At 35.7% G+C, this 24,052-nt stretch overlaps 1 protein-coding gene and 1 long non-coding RNA gene across 2 annotated transcripts in view; one reads left to right on the plus strand and one right to left on the minus strand.

The window, feature by feature from the left end:
• The first annotated feature begins 959 nt into the window (after positions 1-959).
• Positions 960-2,626, plus strand: LOC141447102 (uncharacterized). The gene is made up of 2 exons (XM_074114307.1): positions 960-2,385; positions 2,487-2,626. Exon 1 carries the CDS (start codon positions 1,279-1,281, stop codon positions 1,813-1,815), a length of 537 nt encoding a protein of 178 aa, XP_073970408.1. The 5' UTR covers positions 960-1,278; the 3' UTR covers positions 1,816-2,385; positions 2,487-2,626.
• Positions 2,627-3,147: 521 nt separating this feature from the next.
• LOC141447105 (uncharacterized) overlaps positions 3,148-24,052 on the minus strand; it is a 32,790-nt gene continuing 11,885 nt past the window's right edge. The window contains exons 2-3 of the long non-coding RNA XR_012454145.1: positions 15,612-15,794; positions 3,148-4,172 (exon numbers count right to left, since the gene is read on the minus strand). This is a non-coding gene — a long non-coding RNA (uncharacterized lncRNA). The remainder of the gene's footprint in view (positions 4,173-15,611; positions 15,795-24,052) is intronic.

Genomic DNA, 24,052 nt, shown 5'->3' on the forward strand with positions numbered 1-24,052 from the left:
AATAAAGTTTTTTCACTCACTAGTGAGGAAAGTTATTAAAAAATATTGTGATCCACCCAAGGATGCGACTGGCATAGGGCCACATACATCCGCATGCACAAGTTCGCCAGGTTTCATGGGTTTCACGGTTCGTTGCCCATAACTCATGCGGCTCTGTTTGCCGTAAAGACAAGCCTCACAAAAGAAATCATCATCGACAAAATTCACGCCATTTTCATTTAAAAACTTTCCTGCGGCTCTGCTTAAGGCCGTATAAACTTTTCTCTAACAGGCAAACACACTCCGAGCCATCACTAAAACCTTTCGGTTGCCTCATATAAATTTCTTCATCTATATTCGCATTAAGAAAAGCCGTTTTAATGTCAAATTGACCCAAAATAAAATTTCTAGATTCAACTACGCTTAAAAACGCCCTAACAGTATCCCATCTTACTACTGGTGAAAACGTTTCTCTATAATCAACCCCAGGCTTCTGGGTGAAACCCTGAGCAACTAATCTGGCTTTATGTCTTATAGTTCCATCAGAATTGTACTTTCTCTTGAAAACCCATCGATTGTCTATTGCCTTCCTTCCTTCAGGCAGATCAGAAAGACTCCTTGATCTTGATTTTGTATGTCGATGATGGGCTTGTGGCTGTCAACAAACGAGAAGTTTTGGATGTTTTCTTTTTGAAACTGCAGAAGAAATTTAAAGCAACTGTGAGTTACAGTGTGAACCAATTTCTAGGTATGGAACTAAGTCAGCTACAGGTTGGCTCTATCTTCATAAGCCAACAGACGTATGTGAAGAAGGTTATTAGTAAGTTTGGCATGGTTGAGGCGAACCCTGTACTGACACCTGTTGATCCCAGCCATCTCGCCGAAGTTTGCACTGAGAATCTAGATAAGTCCTATCCTTACCGCGAGCTGGTAGGTAGCTTAATATATTTATCCATTGTCACCAGACCCGATATTTCGTATGTTGTAGGTGTGCTGTCACAGGTATTGGACAAACCCAAACTCAAACATTGGAATATGGCATGAAGATAAGGTAAAACTTCCAGATTCCCTGTTTTTGAATAGAGTGATAAACACCTTGCCTGGTCAATATCTTTGAATATTTTAGTTACATTAAAGTTTTCTATTCTAGCTGAACCTTTCGTTTTTTGTTTTTTTTATGAAATCCAACAGGTTATGGGCCCAGGACAGTTAGAATAGAAGAACAATTCGGAGTGTTTGCGTTTAAGTTTTGCTTTGCTCTGTGTATTATCGGATCCTTTTTGTTTTGGTATATTGGCAATGGATTCACGAGGAATTATTGTTATTGACAAATTGTTGGGCCAGTCAAATTGGAAAGACTGGAAGTTCCAGGTGAGGATCCAATTACAATGTAACGATGCAATGCAGGCTATAGATGGCACACTTTTAAAGCCGACACAGCTGCCACTTAAAGCTACATCCAAAGATATGGAAGAATACAATAAAAGTTTGATTGCTTATAACAGAATAGAGTACTATGCTCAAGGCTTGATTGCTTCGAGTGTAACTCCTGAAGTAAGGAAACTTATTAATATGTGTACTACATCAAAACACATGTGGGATAAGCTACACAGCATTTATGAGCAGCGTACTGAGCAGCGTCAGGATCGGTTGTTTAATGAATTTTTTGGCATAAGAGAAAAGGATACATCTGACAATATTGCGGGGCATATAGCCAGGCTTGAAAAGTTGTGGGAGGAGTTGAAGGACGAGACGTGGAAGGAAGATAAGGTAAAACTTCCAGATTCCCTGTTTTTGAATAGAGTGCTAAACACCTTGCCTGGTCAATATCTTTGAATATTTGAGTTACATTAAAGTTTTCTATTCTAGCTGAACCTTTCGTTTTTTTTTTTTTTTATGAAATCCAACAAAAGTGATATAATGGGAATTTTTCCCCACTAGTGAGGTAAAGTTGGGCATTACACAGTTGATTTTAATTGAGTAATGAGAACATTCCTACATGGTTGCAGAAAAAAAGAACTTTGCTAATTTCAGTCATGATGTTTTATTTAATTGTTTTACAGAGTTTTATCGACCTAGGGACTAGATCATCTTCGGGCTTATTGACAATAAAATATTGTAACGAAGTTGACCTGGGCGGAGAAGAAAGGCCTAGATTGTTCTAGAGGTTGAACGACCAAAGTCAGTAACAGGCCGCCACTGCATAAACAAAAGGGGCGGTATCTACTTGTGGCAGAAAAGAAAGGCCTAGATTGTTCTAGGGGTTAAGCGACTAAAGCCGGTAACAGGCCACCACTGTGTAGACAAAAGGGCCGGTCTATACCTGAACTAGAAAGGAAAGGGCTAGATTGTTCAAGGAGTTAGTGACCTGTGTAAAAGCCAGCTAAGAGAAAGGCCGCAGTTGGGGTGGTGGCATATGTGTTTCCCAGCCAGTGATTGACAGGTGAGAGTGAGACAGACGGAGTTGGAGAGAGACGGAGAATGGGAGGAGGCGGCTCACAGCTGAGGTGGTGGCAGTATGTTTTCTCCAGCCAATGAACGTCAGGAGGGCGTGGAAACTTATGCTCAGAGAGTTGGAGGAGGGCAGTCCCAGTTGGAGGGAGGCACGCAGTTAAAAGGAGGCCGACACAGCTGGAGAAGTCAGTTTTAACAGTTTTTAATCAAGTTTTAAGGAGTTCTTAACGAGTTGTTAATCAGTTAGTTTTGGAGTTAGTCTTGGAGAGTCAGTGTTGAGACATAGTTAGAGAGAGTCAGTGTTGTGGAGTGTTTCAGTGGTAGCTAGTTGGGAAATTAGTCAGTTGATGAGTAGAGCTGTTTTAGTGCAGCTGAGACTAGTGCAATTCGGTGCAGTGCGGACCAGTGGTCAGTCAGGGAACAGTTTTGTGGCGTTACGAAGTGAGTAAGTAACAGTAAACTGTTGTGACTGTTGTAAATGGTGACTGTAATGAATAGCGTTAGTTGCTAGTAAATGTTAATGTTAGTTAATGTTAATGTGTGAATAAATCAGGTTATTACTTACAACTTTAGCGAGTTTTATTAGTTAATCAAACCCACATAATATTTAATAACTAGTGGCAGGCATTAGTTGTGTAAGTAAAGTTTGTTTGGGAAAAACTTTACAATATTTTTACATTGTTTCCATAAAGTTGGTGTATCTTCTAACCTGTCTACTTAGGGACTAAGTGTTCAAAAGCAGGCAGTGCAATAAAATAAAAACTTAGTTACTTAGGGCAATGATTTTCAACCTTTTGAATCATTATTATTTATTTTTTATTTATTTTATGAATAGAGATACAAAATTAATATGACAATTAATTTAGTGTATCGTCAGCTACTGCTTCTTTATTAACGAATCAGATATTCTTAGTTGCTGTTCTGTTTCTGGGAGACGAAGTGCAGCATTTATATCCATTTCTCACGGGCCATCGGTTATATAAACACTGATGTCGAGTGCAATACAGTCGAACCTCTCAAAAATAGACATTGGCGGGTGAAAGCAAAGTGAAACTACATATTATTGACAATTAATAATCTTTATAACAATTTTTATAATAATCATCACATTTATTCTTAACAATAATAATTTATGGTAAAATTATCATCTATTATCAGAAAAATAGAACAAACCTTTCGGCAAGTTGACGATGGCTCGATTTGGTTTTTGCAAAATCTTCCCAACACATTTATTTTCTCTTCTAGAGTTAACCAGTTTCGTTTGAGAGACATATCGGAAAAAATAATATTGTTCGTCCAAAGTAATATTGAAAAATGATTAAAATGGTACAAGATGTATGAGCTTATACAGGAAACTTTAGGAAAAACCAGAAAAAAAAAAAAAAAACTTGAGAGGGGATAATTATTTTTACCACCTCATCAAAGGAACTTTTTAATAATAAGGTGATCGTGAAACATTTAATCCGTTCCCTAAAATCAATGTCCGCGGTCGCCATGTAGAGTGACCGTTAAACGGAGCTTCTTTTATATAGAAAGTGTATAGGGGTAAAACGGGGAAATCCAAAAACTGGTCCGAAAATGGAGTTGGCCGCTAGTGAGAGTGTCCTTTATAGGAGGCTCGACTGTATATATTTTTTTTTTTTTATTGCACTATTATTGCAACCAGGCAGGAGACGCATGGTGCTCCGTCTTCTGTATCGATGGGAATCGATTTTCCCTTAATTATGTTTCCTAAATACCTGTTTAAAAATAAAACGATGAACTATTAGATTACAGCGATTATTAATATTCAGTTTATGAAATAATTTTTTATGAAAAATATAATGAAATTTTGCATTTAATTTTTAATTAGAGGACGTGCAACCGAGCTGCCTAAGTACGAGCCTCCATTTAAACAAAATACTACTTTAAAAAATAAAATTAAATAAAAATAAGTGAAATATTATTTCTGAGGCGGAAAACAGAAAGGAGTAAATAATTATTATCCCCAAAAGTCTCACCTTATTCTTCCTGAGATAATGCTACTGTACAAGTGAACACACTTAGTAGCTCCATTACCTAGGCGCTCGCAAACTTATTCCTTACCTGAATGGGGAGGGGGGGGGGGGAGCTTAATGCAAGTAATTTTTTTTTTCGGAGTCATCATAAATCATCTTTAAAATAAACAAGAAAAAACGGGTAGCCATCACTATTTTACAAATTAGTGCCTCCTACTTATCAAAAATTTAACTCGCCATATTGTTTTTATTTTTTTGTTTTACTTTTTCTTGCCACTAGCATTTTTTTTTGTTTTGTTTCATAGCTCAAACTTTAGCTTCAGAAGCTCACCCTATCAAATCATCGCTCTTAGAAAAAGCTGTGCACTTGTTAACCTGTTCGAGATGGAAACATATACGAGGGTCGTTTGAAAAGTCCATGCAAAAATAAAAACTACTTAATTTTTTGGGGTAAACCTTTTTTATTTTTCAACATAGTCTTCTTTTAGGCTTATACACTTCGTCCAACGCTGCTCTAGTTTGTTGATCCCTTCCGAATAATAGGATTTGTCCAAGTCTGAAAAATAGCCATTCGTTTCTGCAATCACCTCCTCGTTTGAATAAAATCTTTTTCCCGCCAGCCATTTCTTCATATTGGGGAACAAATAGTAGTCCGAGGGAGCCAATCTGGAGAATAGGGGGGATGTGAAACGAGTTGGAACCCTATTTCCATTAATTTTGCGACCACAACTGCTGAGGTGTGAGCTGGTGCGTTGTCGTGATGGAAAAGGACTTTTTTGTGGGCAAATCGTGGGCGTTTTTCTTGCAGCTCGGTTTTCAAACGGTCCAATAACGATGAATAATATGCACCTGTAATAGTTTTACCCTTTTCCAGTTAGTCGATGAGGATTATTCCCAAAAGACAGTCGCCATAATCTTACCGGCCGAAGGAACGGTCTTCGCCTTTTTTGGCGCAGATTCCCCCTTGGTAACCCATTGTTTAGATTGTTCTTTGGTCTCAGGAGTGTAGTGATGTATCCATGTTTCATCCACAGTGACGAAACGACGCTTAAAGTCCTGCGGATTCTTCTGGAACAGCTGCAAACCGTCCTTGCAACACTTCACACGATTTCGTTTTTGGTCAAGCGTGAGCAATCGCGGCACCCATCTTGCGGATAGCTTTGTCATGTCCAAATGTTGATGCAAAATATTATGTACCCGTTCATTCGAGATGCCCACAGCACTAGCAATCTCACGCACCTTCACTCTTCTGTCATCCATCACCATATCATGGATTTTATCAATGATTTCTGGAGTAGTAACCTCAACAGGGCGTCCAGAACGTTCAGCGTCACTTGTGCCCATATGGCCACTTCGAAAATTTTGAAACCACTTATAAACTGTTCTAATCGGAGGTGCAGAGTCACCATAATGTTTATCAAGCTTCTCTTTAGTCTCCTGAGGCGTTTCGCCTTTCATAAAGTAGTGTTTAATCAACGCACGAAATTCTTTTTCGTCCATTTTTTGAAAATCACTCGACTTCCTCGATTCAAACGAATGCCAAACACAAAGAAATAGACCGATCTGGCTGAAACTTGGTGAGTGTTCTTCCAAGAGATGCTACTAACTAAACATAACCTCGATACACGCCAGTGGTGCTATCTCTCTGACTTTGCACGGACTTTTCAAACGACCCTCGTACGTAGTTAAAGTGACTTCATTACACCAAACTGATTGGTCAATCTCTGATAATAGATTTGTTCCCAACACTGCCCCTTAATTTTTTCTAACAATGGAACAAAATAAAAATCCTGCCCAGCGTTGTCCTTCCACCACTTGTACTTTTTTTTTCTTTTTTGGTAATGTAAGTGCAAATTTATGATTTAGAGGTTATGTTTAAGTTAAACTTTTCTTAGTAATGTTGAAGATCCAGTTTGCCAAAAATTCTAGTTTGCCCGGTCCTGTTGCCCTGATTGCGGGTTTGAAACTGAATGCTTAGTAAAAAAACTATTTTGCCTCCCTTTTAGTGTTCTCTGATTGGTTGGAGTCAGACCATTTGAGAAAGTTGAAATAAAACATAAAAAAAGGGATTGCAAATTGTTACACAGAATTTTAATTAGATTAAATAAGTGACGAAAGTTAAAAGAATAAAAAAAAGTTAAACTTTTTGACCTGATGACCCCAAACAATTTACTTTCTATAGTTGTATAAAGTCCTAAACTATTTTGATTGGATAAAACTGGATATCGAGCGAACACGCTCAACCCTATTGGCTATAGTCCAAACAGTTCCCACTAGGCTATATAACCCTTTTCTGTGTACCTTCTCCTAGTACTTGGCTTGATTTTCCCACCGCCTACTAAATCAAGACTAGCTGACATAGCGCAACTCACACACCAACGACAAATATTTGAACATTGGGTTAACTCAAAGAGATTTTCACGACATTCCTAAACAAACGGATACGGTTTACTATTACAAACATCCAGTAATGAAAAAAAAAAATTAATTAAATAATCTTGAATCTATTTTTCCATTGTTCCAATGAGAAAATTTTACAATACAAATTCTGCCTACCTGTAAGCAATTCTAACAATATCGATAAACTCAAATGAAGGAGGGGTTTATATTCCCTCTCTCGAAAACTTTATTAACATTTAACTGAAACTGACAACACCAAGACTGTTTTTAAAACAAACTCTTTTTCTGAAAATATATTTCTGTAATGGCCAGAGGTAGTATTTATTTCTATTCAATGTTTGTTGTGATCTGTCGATTCACAAATCTTCTGAATTAGTAAGTTATCGTTCTTCAGGAGCTTGTGGATTTTATTTTTCATTTTACCATTAGCACAACCATGGTCTGTACAACCATAGTAAAAATGTACTTTACTCGGGTAATATATATTTATTTGAATAAATAAACCATAATTTACAATACATAATTATAATAATTTAATAGTGAAGAGATTAGTTCAGTGGTTAGCACACTATAGTCCCACTGCTGCCACTTAGGTTTTTCTCTACCTAGGAGCTCCTTATTCTGTTCGGTGGTGGACAGTGTTGTCTGAAACGAGAGAGCAGTGCACTGAAAAGCTACGGGCACCAATGAACTAAGATGCTGAGTCCTTTTAAGTTACGAAATAATAATGATGATAATATTAACAATAATGTGAAAAATATTGTAATTACTCAAAAAAGAAGAAATAAATTAAAATGCATACAATAAATATTTTTTACTTTAAAAATTATGAATATTACAAATTTAATGAGTAGTTTTCTAACTCCTTTCCTTTATTTTATTGTTTGTAAAATTAGTCATTAATTTTTAAGTAATTTTAAGTAGTTTTTTATTTTTTTTTATTTTGACTTGTTTCAACCTGCGCAAAATTACCAGAAAAAATGATCAGCATTCGTGGTATTACAGTTGATAAGTTACGCTTGTGTACTAACTTCATACACTATGATCAACATTCGTGGTATTACAGTTGATAAGTTACGCTTGTGTACTAACTTCATACACTACGATCAGCATTCGTGGTACTACAGTTGATAAGTTACGCTTGTGTACTAACTTCATACACTATGATCAGCATTCGTGGTACTACAGTTGATAAGTTACGCTTGTGTACTAACTTCGTACACTATGATCAACATTCGTGGTATTACAGTTGATAAGTTACGCTTGTGTACTAACTTCATACACTATGATCAGCATTCGTGGTATTACAGTTGATAAGTTACGCTTGTGTACTAACTTCATACACTATGATCAGCATTCGTGGTATTACAGTTGGTAAGATTCCACCGGTCTTAGGCCTTGGATTTTATTTAATGGTTAATAAAAGAAATTTACAGTTAAAAGTATGTGTGCAAGTCGCCTCCGTCCACGGCACCTAATTTGGTAGTTGGACGTGAAGCCCGCCTGAAAAAATAGGCAATTACTTTACTTTCACTACTCGTATGTGATGAAAATTTAATCATTTTAAAAGATTTAAAATTTAAATCGTTGAGCAAAAAAAAAAAAATATCCAACCAGCTGGTAGAGACAACTTTGCAAAATGGTATTTTTTAACAACAAAAAAAAATCACCATAGCAACGGAATTTTTAAATACTTCTCGTATTTGCTATATTCATCCTGACTGATCGATTCGTATTAATTGAGTGATGCTAATGGCTGTTAGTAACTTCTTCTTTTTTTTTTAATTAAAATCCTGGGATTAAAAAACAAAATCTAAACTCCACATTGATGATTTTTTTTTTTTGAGATTTTCCTATTTATAATCAGTTTGAATTGAATCATTTTTTTTCTTTTTGCGCTCTCTGTTCAAAATAAAATTAAAAATATCCCTTGAAATAATAAATCAGCGCTGAATCCTGTCTAGTTATCTTTGAATAATTAGTAAAACGGTCATTATGGTCTGTGGGCAATACTTGGGGAACGGACGGTTTAACGAGGAAGTCGGCAAGGCCATCTGCTACCGTCAACACGGCTCTCTACAGCTAATGCATACAAATTACTCTCGGCCTACCACTTTATGTAAAATCTCATCTAAACTTGAAAAGGTCCCAAACCATCTCACTATTTGCTGATTCTCTTTGCAATTCTCTCTTTCTCCATGTATCCATTTTAATGTTTCATCAGTTTAATAACCTTCTTTCAAGTATTTTATCATATTTTAAACTACTTTAAGAGAAAGCATTTTTTTTTTTCAAAAGCATTAAATGAGGGTTTTTCGGAAGTGCATCTTTTGATGCTCCCTAAATTTGAAAAGAATGTTTTCAGCGCCGAGCAGTCACCTAAAGCCACATTCCTTCATCTCCAGTAACTAACCATGAACTCTTTATTAAAACTATCCGGTTGTACAGTTGTATAAGGGTTAACTGGTATAAATAGCATTGTTCTAGTGATCATAGTTAATGAGATATAGAAGGTTACATTTTGGAGGTTTTACAAACTGTTCTAATTTCAAACCTCAATATCTCTCTTCGTACTGTTCCGATTTTAATGATTTCTTTACTGAATTGTAGAGAAAAGTTAGCTCTATAACTGGTGTATATAGCAATGTTCTAGTGATAATAGTTAATGAGATATGGAAGGTGAAACTTTAGAGGATTCGCAAATCGTTCAAAATTTAAAATGACTGTATCTCTCTTCCTATTCATGAGAATTCAATGATTTCTTTATCAAATTGAAGAGAAAAGTTAACTCTATAACTGCTATAATTAGGATTGTTTTAGTGTTAATAGTTCATGAGATAGTGAAGGTTAAACTTTAGAGGTTTTGTAAATCGTTCAGATTTCAAACCTCTATATCTCTTTTCCTATTTTTTTTTTTTTTTGGCGCATCAACAGCTGAGGTTATTAGCGCCCGGAGCTTTTTCCAGTGCACTACCGGTCTCCGGACAGTGTTCTTTCGTTACAGGAGCTGTAAGAAGCTCCTAGGAAGAGAAAATCTAAGGGTCAGCTGCTGGTCGAACCTGGGACCTCAGCGTGGGAGTCCAGTATGCTAACCTCATAGCTAATCCCTTCCCCCTCTTTTCCTATTCTTCCTATTTTAATGGTTTCTTTACCGAATTGTAGAGAAGAGTCTACTTTGTAATTACAGTTTAAAATGTCAAGTATAGGGGTTGATAAAAAGGACAAATCATACCTTTTAGCGTTTAATCAACTCTTATACTTTTTAAACTGTAAGTTTTTGTTTCGAGAGATTATGTATTATTTTATGTACATGTATATCTAGTTGAATAAATATTATATAGTAAGTATTTCATTGACTTGTTTATGGGCAATATGCCATAGAAAAATCTTAAAGGTTTAATCTTTAAAGCCATTAAAATTAACCAACGATTTAAAGTAAATACTAAAATCTACAAAATTCATGTCTTCAAATTGTTATGAAAATCGTGCCCATACTTCATGTATTTTTTCTTTTTCTTTTTTTTTTTAAATAAAACTATTGAAAAAACCGTAATCAACAATAAGTAAAATAAAAAAACTGAAATTGAAAGATTGAGAGAAAAATTGATAACCAAGTAATGTTTATTTAATGAAGCAGAATCAATCATCATTCTGACTCCCGATAATCTGCACACTTCTTTTATTAGTCGTTCTAAGATTGGATAAATGATTTATTTTCATATAATTTGCCAAAATTAACGAGTTTGATAAAAAATAAATAGAACCAGAGCTTAGAAAAGTAAACTGCTACAAACAATAGAAATTTCCTCGCTTTTATAATACAATACAACTTAGAGATTTGTACTACAAATTAAACATACTACTACTACTACTTTTTAAACATGAGTATGCCACCATTATTTGGAATTAATAAACAGTAGGCGAAATAAAGAAATGACAGGAAATCTGCTAAAGAAATTTACCTACTTCCTCAAATGTTCAAGGCAATGAAATGAAGAAGAGTAGTATTTGGATTTGCTTGTGGAAACTAGTCTGAGGTATGATCTTAGTTTTGTTAACAAGATTTTACATGAAGAGGTTGATTGTACATCCCTCAATCAGCGAATAGCAAATTAGTACATAAATAAAGCTGAAACAATTCAGTACCAAGGGAGCTGGACATTTTTGCATCAGATTAGAAGATGGCATTGTATTTATATAAAAAAGACAAAAAAATAACCTTCTTGTATGTTATAATCAGCTGTTCAAGCTTTATTTGTGTGTACTAGAATCGATTTATCTTTTGCATGATACTGTAGATGTTTTTGATATAAATCATATACAAAATAAATGTATAGTATAAACATTCCCAATTTAGCCTTTGAGCAGACTTCATAGGATCTTCATAGCCTGCAATATTCTAAATGAAGAGGTCGATTGTGGCTATCTGAGAAGACGGAGTCTAAGAAATTAATTAATTCCCTTCTCATGAACTTCGAAGCACAAAGGAACTTTGCGACTAGCTCCAGCTCACGGACCAATCCAAAGCTTAACAAAATGTCAAACCTCATTCACTTGGGTTTCCTCTTCTTCAAAGCCATATATAAGGAGCTCTCCTTTCAGACGGAAATTCTCCTCCAGCTCCTCGCATAGCTTTTAATATGTTCCACTGTGCATGGAATTTTCCTGCCATCAACAGCTACAGCCGTACGAAGTAATAGTAGAAGTAAAAATAAGTGGGAATGATTCTAATTCTAGATTCTATATCTTCATTATTAATTCAGTCATACATTCTGAGAACAAAGTAAATGATGTATACATATAAAACGTTCATTTGAATCATATTTCCAGGAAAATGCTACTTAAAGAGGTCTAGAATAGATGGAGGTTATGCCTGGAGGAGGTTATAAAGAACCATTTAAATGAAAATTAAATTTTATTAGAGATTAGATTAGATAATAGATGGGACGGGACCTACGCCCCACGGCACCGCAGCCATAAAAAGACTTATTGCGCCAACCCCTTCTTAGTTCTAGTAAGCGAACCCTCCCCTTCTAAAGAGGTTAAGGACTTTCCCTACTAGTTCTTTTTGCGCTACTATCTCCTTCGGCCTCAGCGTTCCAAAGGTTTCATAGCGCAAACGCTCGATTGCAACGCAATCGAACAGCAGGTGAGAGGCCGTTTCCTTCTCTTCCTGCCATAATCTGCGACACAACGGTTCCGAGCTAATAAGCCCCCACCTTGCGCAGATGCTTCTTTAACCTACCGTGCCCCTGTGAATAGGCTCTGTAATCAGAGTAATCTGATTTCTACCCAAGCACAGGGTCTCTTTGGTTCTTTGTTTACACAGCCAAGGCATCATAGTCTTGCTGTATTTAACCCCAGGAACAAATCACTCAGTTCTTCTCGTGCTCCCTCCAGATCCAATCTCTGAGAGCCGCACCAACTGCACGCCCTTGGTGATCCCTAGATCAAGCTCAGGGCCGATGAAAGGAGGTGTTAGCTCCATTCCTGGCCAGATGATCAGCCCTCTCATTCCCTTCAATCTCCACATGACCCGGCACCCATTCCAGTCGAACTTTGTTGTGCCGCGCAAGTTGTTCAAGGCCCTTTCTGCATTCCCAAACCAGGGAAGAGGTCATTCTGAAGGATACAAGAGCCTTCAGGGTAGCCTGGCTGTCCGAAAAGATACGAATCTCCCTATTTCTAGGTTCCATCCGCAGGTTTTCCTCAGCACATGTTTTAATCGCAAAAACCTCGGCCTGGCCAGACTGTGGCGTATCTCCCAAGAAATCTCTCAATGAGTACCTCGAGTTTAACCCCATGCACTCCAGACCCAGTCCCACAGTCCATCTTGGAGACATCGGTAAACCAAATGCCTCCCTTCCGGTACTGGTCCATCCAGTCCTCGGTTTAGTTTTTAATAAGTATTACATAAGTAATTACAATTTCAAATTTTATTAAATCAGTTGAGAAGATGAACCATCAATTTACTGGTTAAAATTTGTATTAACGATCATTTTTCCCAAATAATAATGTGAGTGATTCACAAAAAACAAATTAATACTTTTTTTTTTATAAGCAATGAACAAATCATAAACAGATATTCCCTGTCATATAAATTCTGAATTACAATATTTAGCCAACACCACTGCAGTATCCTACATCCTGAAACTCAATTTTATTGGTTTTAACATAAATTTGAGTTTTTTTTTTCTTTAGCAGAGTGAGTAAAAAAGAATATATTATCACATTCTACCGGAGCCACTCCCGTTGGCAGATCTACTAGGCTACAACACAGCACTATCTAGTGTGCATAAAGTGGAATGGGCTTGTAAAATCTACCTTGTATAATGGTGGTACTGTAAGCAGTGGTGGTAGAAACGCCATCAATAGCTCTTCGGCTGTTGACTTCGTAATGAATAGCTCTCTAGTGCAGTGTACTCCTCCATTGTTCAACGATGTCTAACTTTAACACCACGTTTGTAGTCCATTTCCACTTACGGAAATCCGTAGTTCAACACTATCACTTTGTCATGTCAATGAATTTACTTTCATGTGGTAAAAAAATGTTGATTTTAAAACATATAATTAATTATTAAAAAATAAGACGCGCAATCTAGCGCTAACTCAGTCCACTAATCTCCCTTCGATGTCTCTTGCATTCTTGTACCCTAAATCGTTCTTATAACTTGCCCAAGTTGACAGTTGACTCTCAGAATTTCTCTTCAAATTAAGACAAGTTTGCTCCGTTTTTTTTTCCTAGTGACCTCAGGAAGATCTTGGTGAATAATAAAGCTTGCACCTCTCCGGTATCTTTGTTGAGTTAAGAATATTAATTTTGTCTTGAGGGCGAGTGAACGACACCACCAAAGGCGTATTAGCATTGCTCATACGAGGGTCGTTTGAAAAGTCCGTGCAAAGTCAGAGAGATAGCACTACTGGCGCGTATCGAGGTTATGTTTAGTTAGTAGCATCTCTTGGAAGAACACACACCAAGTTTCAGCCAGATCGGTCTATTTCTTTGTGTTTGGCATTCGTTTGGATCGAGAAAGTCGAGTGATTTTCAAAAAATGGACGAAAAAGAAATTTGTGTGTTGATTAAACACTACTTTATGAAAGGCAAAACGCCTCAGGAGACTAAAGAGAAGCTTGATAAACATTATGGTGACTCTGCACCTTCGATTAGAACAGTTTATAAGTGGTTTCAAAATTTTCGGGGTGGCCATATGGGCACAAGTGACGCTGAACGTTCTGGACGCCCTGTTGAGGTTACTACTCCAGAAATCATTGATAAAATCCATGATATGGTGATGGATGACAGAAGAGTGAAGGTGCGTGAGATTGCTAGTGCTGTGGGCATCTCGAATGAACGGGTAGATAATATTTTGCATCAACATTTGGACATGACAAAGCTATCCGCAAGATGTGTGCCGCGATTGACCAAAAACGAAATCGTGTGAATTGTTGCAAGGACGGTTTGCAGCTGTTCCAGAAGAATCCGCAGGACTTTAAGCGTCGTTTCGTCACTGTGGATGAAACATGGATACATCACTACACTCCTGAGACCAAAGAACAATCTAAACAATGGGTTACCAAGGGGGAATCTGCGCCAAAAATGGGCGAAGACCGTTCCTTCGGCCGGAAAGATTATGGCGACTGTCTTTTGGGATTCGCAAGGAATAATCCTCATCGACTATCTGGAAAAGGGTAAAACTATTACAGGTGCATATTATTCATCGTTATTGGACCGTTTGAAAACCGAGCTGCAAGAAAAACGCCCACGATTGGCCCACAAAAAAGTCCTTTTCCATCACGACAACGCACCAGCTCACACCTCAGCAGTTGTGGTCGCAAAATTAATGGAAATAGGGTTCCAACTCGTTTCACATCCCCCTATTCTCCAGACTTGGCTCCCTCGGACTACTATTTGTTCCCCAATATGAAGAAATGGCTGGCGGGAAAAAGATTTTATTCAAACGAGGAGGTGATTGCAGAAACGAATGGCTATTTTTCAGACTTGGACAAATCCTATTATTCGGAAGGGATCAACAAACTAGAGCAGCGTTGGACGAAGTGTATAAGCCTAAAAGGAGACTATGTTGAAAAATAAAAAAGGTTTACTCCAAAAAATTAAGTAGTTTTTATTTTTGCACGGACTTTTCAAACGACCCTCGAATGTCCAAGAGGAAGGACATTAAAATGCTCACAGGAAACTTCAACCTTCAAAATGTCACGACAAAATTCGCTGACCGCCAATTTCATATCGCCTTGAGCGGAATAATTAATTCCTTTTAATATTAAATTAAAATAAATTATTGTATAGGTTATATTATGCACTTACTCATTATGTCCATTTAATACTAATCCATTTAGCACTGCTAGTGATGAATGCACTTTTTTATTATAAATACAAATAAATTGGCCACCATTTATTATTTCAACTTTTTTTAAAATGGTTTTGTCTTTGATTATCAAATTGTAGAGCAAAATTAGCATAATTTATTGAGCCATAGAACAATGAGAGGTACTGTGCGCAACAGAAGGACAATAATGGAATTTTAAAAAATAATGAGAGAGGTTATATAACAGTCGAACAGTTCTCGTAACCATTTTATGCCTTTTTCCCGCTTTTGTGTACTATCCAATTTATTGTTTGTCCATTTGAAAATACTGCCTTCTAATTAGAGCCTCGCTAATGGGTTACATCACTAAAAACAAGGGTACCTTATCTGGGGTTTGGTATCTTTTAGGACAAACATACCTCTCTCTCTCTCTCTCTCTCTCTCTTACCAAACTTACCTAATTACTATTTTGATCCACAACCTTAATGCGGGACTTTGTATTCTGTAAACGTACATCTCCACTCTGCCCAGAGCACACAAGTGCTAGAAGATACGTGTGTTTCTGTGTTGTATACATATTACATACATTGCAAATTCTCTTCTAGTCAGCTTAGTTCCTTTTGCCAGCAATTCTCCCTGGCTGTAATTCACAAGTTTACAAAATTTTAATCAAAACTCGAGAATTTACTTAATAAGTTCCTGTTATTTCTAGATGAATTGGTTAAGGTGCTAATTCCTATTGCTGTGCTTATAATATTAAGTGAATTAGAGTACAGTCGAACCTCTCAATAACGGACACTGGCGGGGGAAAGCAAAGTGGCCGCTATTTGGAGGTGGCCGTTAGAAGGAGGTAGGCAAGTTTCATAATGAAAAAATATGGGTTTTTTTTCCAAACATCTATTTAAAAATTGTTTACTATTAATAGATTTAAAAACGTGCATAATTGCATAATTATTTAGCTTATGATATGCATTAAGTTTTTCTTAATTATCCACAAAAATTATCAAAAAACTACAATTATTGACTTAATTAATAATTTTTATAATAATGATAACATTTATTCATACCAATAATAATTTATGGTAAAATTATCATCATACTATCATCTATTATTAGAAAAATAGAACAAACCTTTCGGCAAGTTGATGATGGCTCGATTTGGTTTTTGCAAAATCTTCCCAACACATTTATTTTCTCTTCTAGAGTTAAACCACTTTCGTTTGAGAGAAATATCGGAAAAAATAATATTGTTCGTCCAAAGTAATATTGAAAAATGATTTAAAATGGTACAAGATGTATGGAGCTTATATAGGAAACTTTAGGAAAAACCAGGAAAAAAAAAGAAAAACTTGAGAGGGGATAATTATTTTTATCACCGCGTCAAAGGAATTTTTAATAATAAGGTGGTCGTTGGTGAGAGGTGAAACATTTAATCCGTTCCCCAAAATCAATGTCCGCGGTCACTATGTAGAGTGTCCGTTAGATGGAAGTTCTTTTATATAGAAAGTGTATAGGGGTAAAACGGGGAAATCCAAAAACTGGTCCGTAATTGGAGGTGGTCGCTAGTGAGAGTGTCCTTTATGGGAGGCTCGACTGTACTTTAATTCAAGACGAGGGTATACACTTAGATATGAAAGTTATGATTTACGAAATAAATGCATGCGTAATGTAGGTGGAATGTCTTATGCATTGCCTGGCATTGTTTCTCTCGAAAATATACATACACCAAATCATGAGTGTCCTAGTGTATACTTAAGCTAACTATTTTATAGACAGAACCACCTCCACTGGATTAAGGGCGCTTCGCGCCTTTTTTTTTTATCATTTGTTGGAATAAATGAATTTCCATGGAATAACATGGAACTTGTAATTTGTGATCTGTTTCACAAAGAACTAAACACACTTTTTTTGGATGAAGTAAGATTTGGTTAAACTGGTAAAATTTTCTCAGCACCGTATTCAACATAGAATCTTGCCTAATATTTTACCAAATTGTAGATATCACCCTTCAAAATGTTAGTTTCACTTCATTTGATTTTACTTCGAAAGAATATTAACATATTAATGAAAGTTTTCTGAGAATAAAATATTTTTAGAGCTGTTTTTATTTGAAAAGATCCAAGTTAAACCATAAGTGAAATTGGAGACAATAAAGCCCTGCTAAAAGATTACTGCTGTCAAAGGAGATTATCATCGCTATTACCATCACTCTCTGAAGCATTCGTTTATGTTCCAAGCATTAAAATCTCAAAATATATGCAATAAATATATAAACATTATTAAATCAGTATACAGAGACAGCAAAGCAAGAATAGTGACAGACAGGAAGGGACCTTATTTTAGCATTGAAAGGGCAGTTAAACAAGGAGACCCACTGTCACCTGTTCTATTTAACTGTGCTCTTGAAGAACTGTTTAGCTGTTTAAACTGGAAAGGTTATGGCATCACTGTTGAAGGAAGGAAACTCAGTCACCTCAGGTTTGCTGATGATTTAGTATTGTTTGCCAATACGTGCGAAGATTTAGGAAAAATGCTGGTAGAACTAGAGGCAGCTAGCAGAGAGGCAGGACTAGTTATTAACCTTGACAAAACTGTTCTATTTACAAATCCCAATAATAAGACTAAAGATATTTCACTAGACAATGTCAAACTGAAATGGGTTAAAGAAACAGTTTATTTGGGGCAGCTAATTAGTTTTGATGACAGGACCAGCAAAGAAGTAGAAAGACGAATTACGCTTGCCTGGCAAAAATACTGGTCATTGAAATATTTAGTAAAAAATAGAAATATTAATCTTAAACAAAGAAGTCAAGTTTTAGAACGATGCGTAATGCCCTGCCTTCTGTATGGTGCCGAAACCTGGTCTTGCACGAAACTAAATCTATATAGGCTTCAGACTACTCAAAGAGCTATGGAGAGGAGTATGCTAGGAGTTAGTCGGAAGGATAAAATCAAGAGCACATTTATGAGAGAGCGAACTGGTTTGTCAGATATTATTCATTAATATTTAAGTAATTTTACTGCATTAATATTCATTAATATTTTTTAGAATTTATTAGATGTCACAGACCCTTATGCTGGCCACTTCATTTATAATATTTTTTTGTTATAATTATGATAAATCACACATATGTACATGCATGTTAAAGTAGAAAAAGACAAAGTTAGAGTAGGCTACTGTCTTGAATTCGTCTTACCAAAATATTCGAGAGCACAAATAACACACAGTTATAACAAGTAGATTATTCAACAACAATTATTGATTTCTCTATTGTAATTTAATTTTACTTATAGTAAAATACTGGAATAATTAGCTGTCCTAAAAATATACATATCTTATTTACTTTATATTACATATTACATTTTTTTTTATAAAAAAAAGTTTTGAATTTTTTAGCCTCATAATTTTTTTTTATTTTTTATAACGTTTTTCTTTTTAACCTGTAATTAATAGTTTGATTATTATAAATAACTAGATATTACAGTCAATCTACAGTGCTACTTGAACAAATATTTTGTAGACGAAAATGGCCAGCATAAGGGTCTGTGACATCTAATAAATTCTAAAAAATATTAATGAATATTAATGCAGTAAAATTACTTAAATATTAATGAAGAATTAATGAAATGTTGGGTGCTTGCTGATTTGTGTACCTTTTGGCGTTTAATCAACCCTTATACTTAACATTTTAAACTGTAAGTTTTTGTTAAAGAGTATTATAAAAAAGGTGAAGATGGCAAAGTGGAAATGGGCAGGAAAGCTGATGAGAGTGAAAGATGGTCGTTGGACAAATCGAATTACTAACTGGTCTCTGGAATTCAGGAAAAGAAGGGTCGGCAGCCAAAAGAAGAGATGGGCGGATGACATCTTAAAACATGCTGGACCATCATGGACTAGGAAGGCGAAAGACGAAGGATTATGGAGTTTAATGGGAGAGGCCTATGCTCAGTAGTGGGCCTGGTTTCAAGAATTACTCAATATTATAGTAGTCTTTCTTTTTGAAAAGTTATTGTTTTATTTGTTTCATAAAAAACATGTATTATATATATAAAAAATGTATTATTCTGAAACCAAATAAATGGCTTTATTATTATTATTATTATATTTTATTTGAAAAGATCCAAGTTAAACCATAAGTGAAATTGGTGACAATAAAGCCCTGCTAAAAGATTACTGCTGTCAAAGGAGATTACCATCGCTATCCCATAAAATGTTTACTCCTCACTTTTTTATTTAAACGCTTCTTTTAATAAAATGCATTAATAACGACTGTCTTAAAAAGGAATGACTAAGTAATAACGTGGTTAATTTTGGCCAAAACGTCAATCGAGTAAAACAGTGATGGCGAACCTATGACCTGTGCAAGCTTTTTCACTGACCCACAATTGCTAGGCAACCATTTGTTTATTTACGCTGGTTGATTTAGAATTCCTAATTGTGTGGATAATTTATATTCTCTCTGTCCTTTGTTTTCAATCACGCATTGACACAAAAGCAATTTAAATGCTATCTATAAACCTTTAGTTTGATCATTACAGTTCTAAAACGCAAATGACGACATATGCTTTTGTAGTATTTGAAATAAAGCAAAAGTGTTTACAAAATATCAAATAAAATGTATAATTTTACTCATATTTTGTTTGTTAAAAAAAGCAAATAACCATATTTAGATTTTTCTTCAGATAAAACACACTTTTTTATGGTGTTGTTCAGCTTATGTTTGTAAAAAAGAGACTTCCGTAGCACAATGTTTCGTCCCGTTTTACCCGTTAAGCTAACTGAATCTTACAGATGTTTAGTTTTGAAAATATTCACTTTAAAATTTTTAAACTTAACTCTTGTGCAAATGGGCATTAGTGACCCAAGAGCTAGTACTAGAAAAAAAATGAACAAAATTTGACCCACGTCTCAAAAAGGTTCGCCATCCCTGGAGTAAAATATGTTGAAATTAAAGAAAATGTTTAGCCCGTTTATTGAAGTTTAAAATTATAAAATTAAGAAACAGTCACTTACTTGGTCACAATTGATCGCCAGAATTGATTTTCAAGACTTGTTAACTCATAAAAGAAGTTAAACTTCATTCTTTTAATAATTAATTACATTTTTATCACTTAATACAAAGCTTAACTCCTACTTTTAGAATTTAATTAACAAAAAATAAAAAGCAACATCCATTTTAAAACAATGAAATACAAATTTCAAGTTCAGTGAACAATTTTAGAATAGTCCAGCAGTAGCTTATTCATCAATTGTAATTCAAGAAAAATAAATTCTTAAATAAATTATTTATTCATTTACTAAATAAATATAATTAAGTTTGGATTGTGTGAAAGAACTTGATAAAATGGCGATAAAACGTAGGTGCTTCACTTGAAAAGTCCATTTTCAGTTAATGAAAGATTTAAATTAGAGAATAGCAATAAGGCGCTTAACTTTTCGGAGCAAATTTCATTAAGAGTGGACTTAGAAAATGAAACAAACAAAAAAAAGAGAATAATCTTTCTGCATTTAGTATGATAATGAAGCAATTCTAAAATCCCTAAAAGCTAACCAAGGAATTTACAGGAATATACTACTTCGTTTATATAACCTTAAGAATAACCTTACAGAGGTCAGCTGTTGTTTTCCTTTTTGTATTTATTTTATTAAAATAACTTTCTGGGATTGCCAAAATCTTTAACTTGGAAACAACTTCCCTGAGAGCATTTATATTTTTATGAGCTTATTCCAGCTGAACTTGAGAATTAAAAAATTAGAAGATGAGACATGTTAGTTAAATCTTGGATTAACTGCAAGTAATTATGGTTCATTAAGTTAGTAACCGGTAAACTAGTAACATCAACTTAACGGCATTTCTCTGAGAGCTACACCTTTCAAAAATCCACAATTTGTTTTTTTGCTGGGTTTTCCTTATAGAAACACTCTCTGGGTTTCGGCCTGCTTTTATTAAATGAGAAGCATAGTTGGTATTCACTTGGAAAACAAACAAAGTGATACCAATATATTTTTTTATTATGTGAAAGAGCGATCAGAAATTTGCTTTTTTGGTTATTTAAAAAGTACTGTCCTTCATTCTTTAAAATCTAAGAAGTAGAAGAAGAACAAAAAGCGTTGTTACCAGAGTGAGAATAAAATTGGATGAAGAAGATGTGTTCTTTTACAATTTAGATTAAGGGTAGATTAGATGTAGATTCATTTTTTGTTTAAACAATATTTTGTAATGACAATGGACATTTGAATTAAAATAAATTTTGATAATCTATTCTTATAAATCTTCCGTTCACTCACTTCCTCATCTTGAAGTACTATTTGTCACATCGTTATTTTCAAATTCAAATCGGAACATCGTATTCAGTTGAACATCGTATTGAAGCGGGTGTTCCTCAAGGAAGCATCTTAGGACCTATCCTATATGTTATATACACAGCAGACTTACCAATCCATCCTGGAACTGTCCTCCTAACTTATGCAGATGATACAGCTATACTTTCTCCTCACATTGGTCCGGTAACTTCACACAGAAACCTTCAAACTCATCTTTTTTCTCTTAGAGGAATGGTTTAAAAAAATGGAAAATCAAGTTAAATGAAAACGAAATCCCAAAACATTACTTTTACTCTCCGCCGCATCACTCTTCCTCCGATCTTCTATGACTCGATTCCAATTCCTCCTGCCAATGTTGTGTCCGTATCTTAGGCTGTGTTTAAACAAAAGACTGGGCTTGGGACCCGCACACACGACTTAAACGAACTGAAGTTAACAGGCGTTATCGACTGCTTAAAAGGCAACTAGACCAACGTTCAAAACTTTCACTTAATAACAAACGACTGATTTACAATTCTATACTAATACCCGCCTGGACGTACTGGTATTGAACTGTGGGGTTCAACGAAACGCTCCAATATTCAACGAATTCAATCTCTTCAGTCTAAAATTCTCCGCACTATCGTTAAACAGCTCCATTTTACGTTTCAAATCTAACTATCCACACAGACTTAGAAATTCCGTTTGTAGGTCCAGGTTGCACGAACTCGCTATAAAAGTTTTCATCAGAACTTGCACTCTCATTCTACAATCCTCTTGTCCGCCATTTATCATCTTATCACCATCCAGATCAACCTCCCAGACGATTAAAATCAGCTTGTGGCCTCGCGATTTTATCTCTTCTGAGGAGAGTAGCTAATCCTGGGAGACGACTTAGGGAGTATTATCACTGGGTAACTTCTCCCCTCAATTATTGAGTTTGTAGTGGTCAGTTATTGTCATTGTTACTTATGTCGTATCTAGCGCTGGTGTAACTTAAATAAATTAAAAAAAACAAACTTATAAATAAAAATAAAATACTGAGTCTAAACTACGAATCTTTTAGGGTTTAATACTGAAAATAAAAATAAAAACACAAAAAAATGAATGGAAATTAGCACATAACGGAAATGATCACAAAAACACCGTATGAATTACAAAAGTAAGCAACAATCTCCCGAGTTAAAATACGAGGGTCGTTTGAAAAGTCCGTGCAAAAATAAAAACTACTTAATTTTTGGGGGTAAACCTTTTTTATTTTTCAACATAGTCTCCTTTTAGGCTTATACACTTCGTCCAACGCTGCTCTAGTTTGTTGATCCCTTTCGAATAATAGGATTTGTCCAAGTCTGAAAAATAGCCATTCGTTTCTGCAATCACCTCCTCGTTTGAATAAAATCTTTTTCCCGCCAGCCAATTCTTCATATTGGGGAACAAATAGTAGTCCGAGGGAGCCAAGTCTGGAGAATAGGGGGATGTGAAACGAGTTGGAACCCAATTTCCATTAATTTTGCGACCACAACTGCTGAGGTGTGAGCTGGTGCGTTGTCGTGATGGAAAAGGACTTTTTTGTGGTCCAATCGTGGGCGTTTTTCTTGCAGCTCGGTTTTCAAACGGTCCAATAACGATAAATAATATGCACGTGTAATAGTTTTACCCTTTTCCAGATAGCTGTTGAGGATTATTCTTTGCGAATCCCAAAAGACAGTCGCCATAATCTTTCCGGCCGAAGGAACGGTCTTCGCCTTTTTTGGCGCAGATTCCCCCTTGGTAATCCATTGTTTAGATTGTTCTTTGGTCTCAAGAGTGTAGTGATGTATCCATGTTTCATCCACATTGACGAAACGACGCTTAAAGTCCTGCGGATTCTTCTGGAACAGCTGCAAACCGTCCTTGCAACACTTCACACGATTTCGTTTTTGGACAAGCGTGAGCAATCGCGGCACCCATCTTGCGGATAGCTTTGTCATGTCCAAATGTTGATGCAAAATATTATGTACCCGTTCATTCGAGATGCCCACAGCACTAGCAATCTCACGCACCTTCACTCTTCTGTCATCCATCACCATATCATGGATTTTATCAATGATTTCTGGAGTAGTAACCTCAACAGGGCGTCCAGAACGTTCAGCGTCACTTGTGCCCATATGGCCACTGCGAAAATTTTGAAACCACTTATAAACTGTTCTAATCGAAGGTGCAGAGTCACCATAATGTTTATCATGCTTCTCTTTAGTCTCCTGAGGCGTTTTGCCTTTCATAAAGTAGTGTTTAATCAACACACGAAATTCTTTTTCGTCCATTTTTTGAAAATCACTCGACTTCCTCGATTCAAACGAATGCCAAACACAAAGAAATAGACCGATCTGGCTGAAACTTGGTGTGTGTTCTTCCAAGAGATGCTACTAACTAAACATAACCTCTATACGCGCCAGTAGTGCTATCTCTCTGACTTTGCACGGACTTTTCAAACGACCCTCGTAATGCTTTCTTCATTGTTAGTAGGTTATAGAAAAGATGGCGTATCACAGGAATTACTTGTTTTGAAGAAATTATTGGAAATAAGGATGTTAGAAATAATTTATTAACAGGCA

Source organism: Rhodnius prolixus, unplaced genomic scaffold, assembly GCF_049639745.1.
Source record: "Rhodnius prolixus isolate KJV_2025 unplaced genomic scaffold, Rpr scaffold_7, whole genome shotgun sequence".
NCBI classification, from domain to species: Eukaryota; Metazoa; Arthropoda; class Insecta; order Hemiptera; family Reduviidae; genus Rhodnius; species Rhodnius prolixus.

Excerpts from the sequence above, each read along its gene's own strand:
- LOC141447102 (XM_074114307.1), top strand. The coding sequence starts at position 1,279 with ATGGATTCACGAGGAATTATTGTTATTGACAAATTGTTGGGCCAGTCA.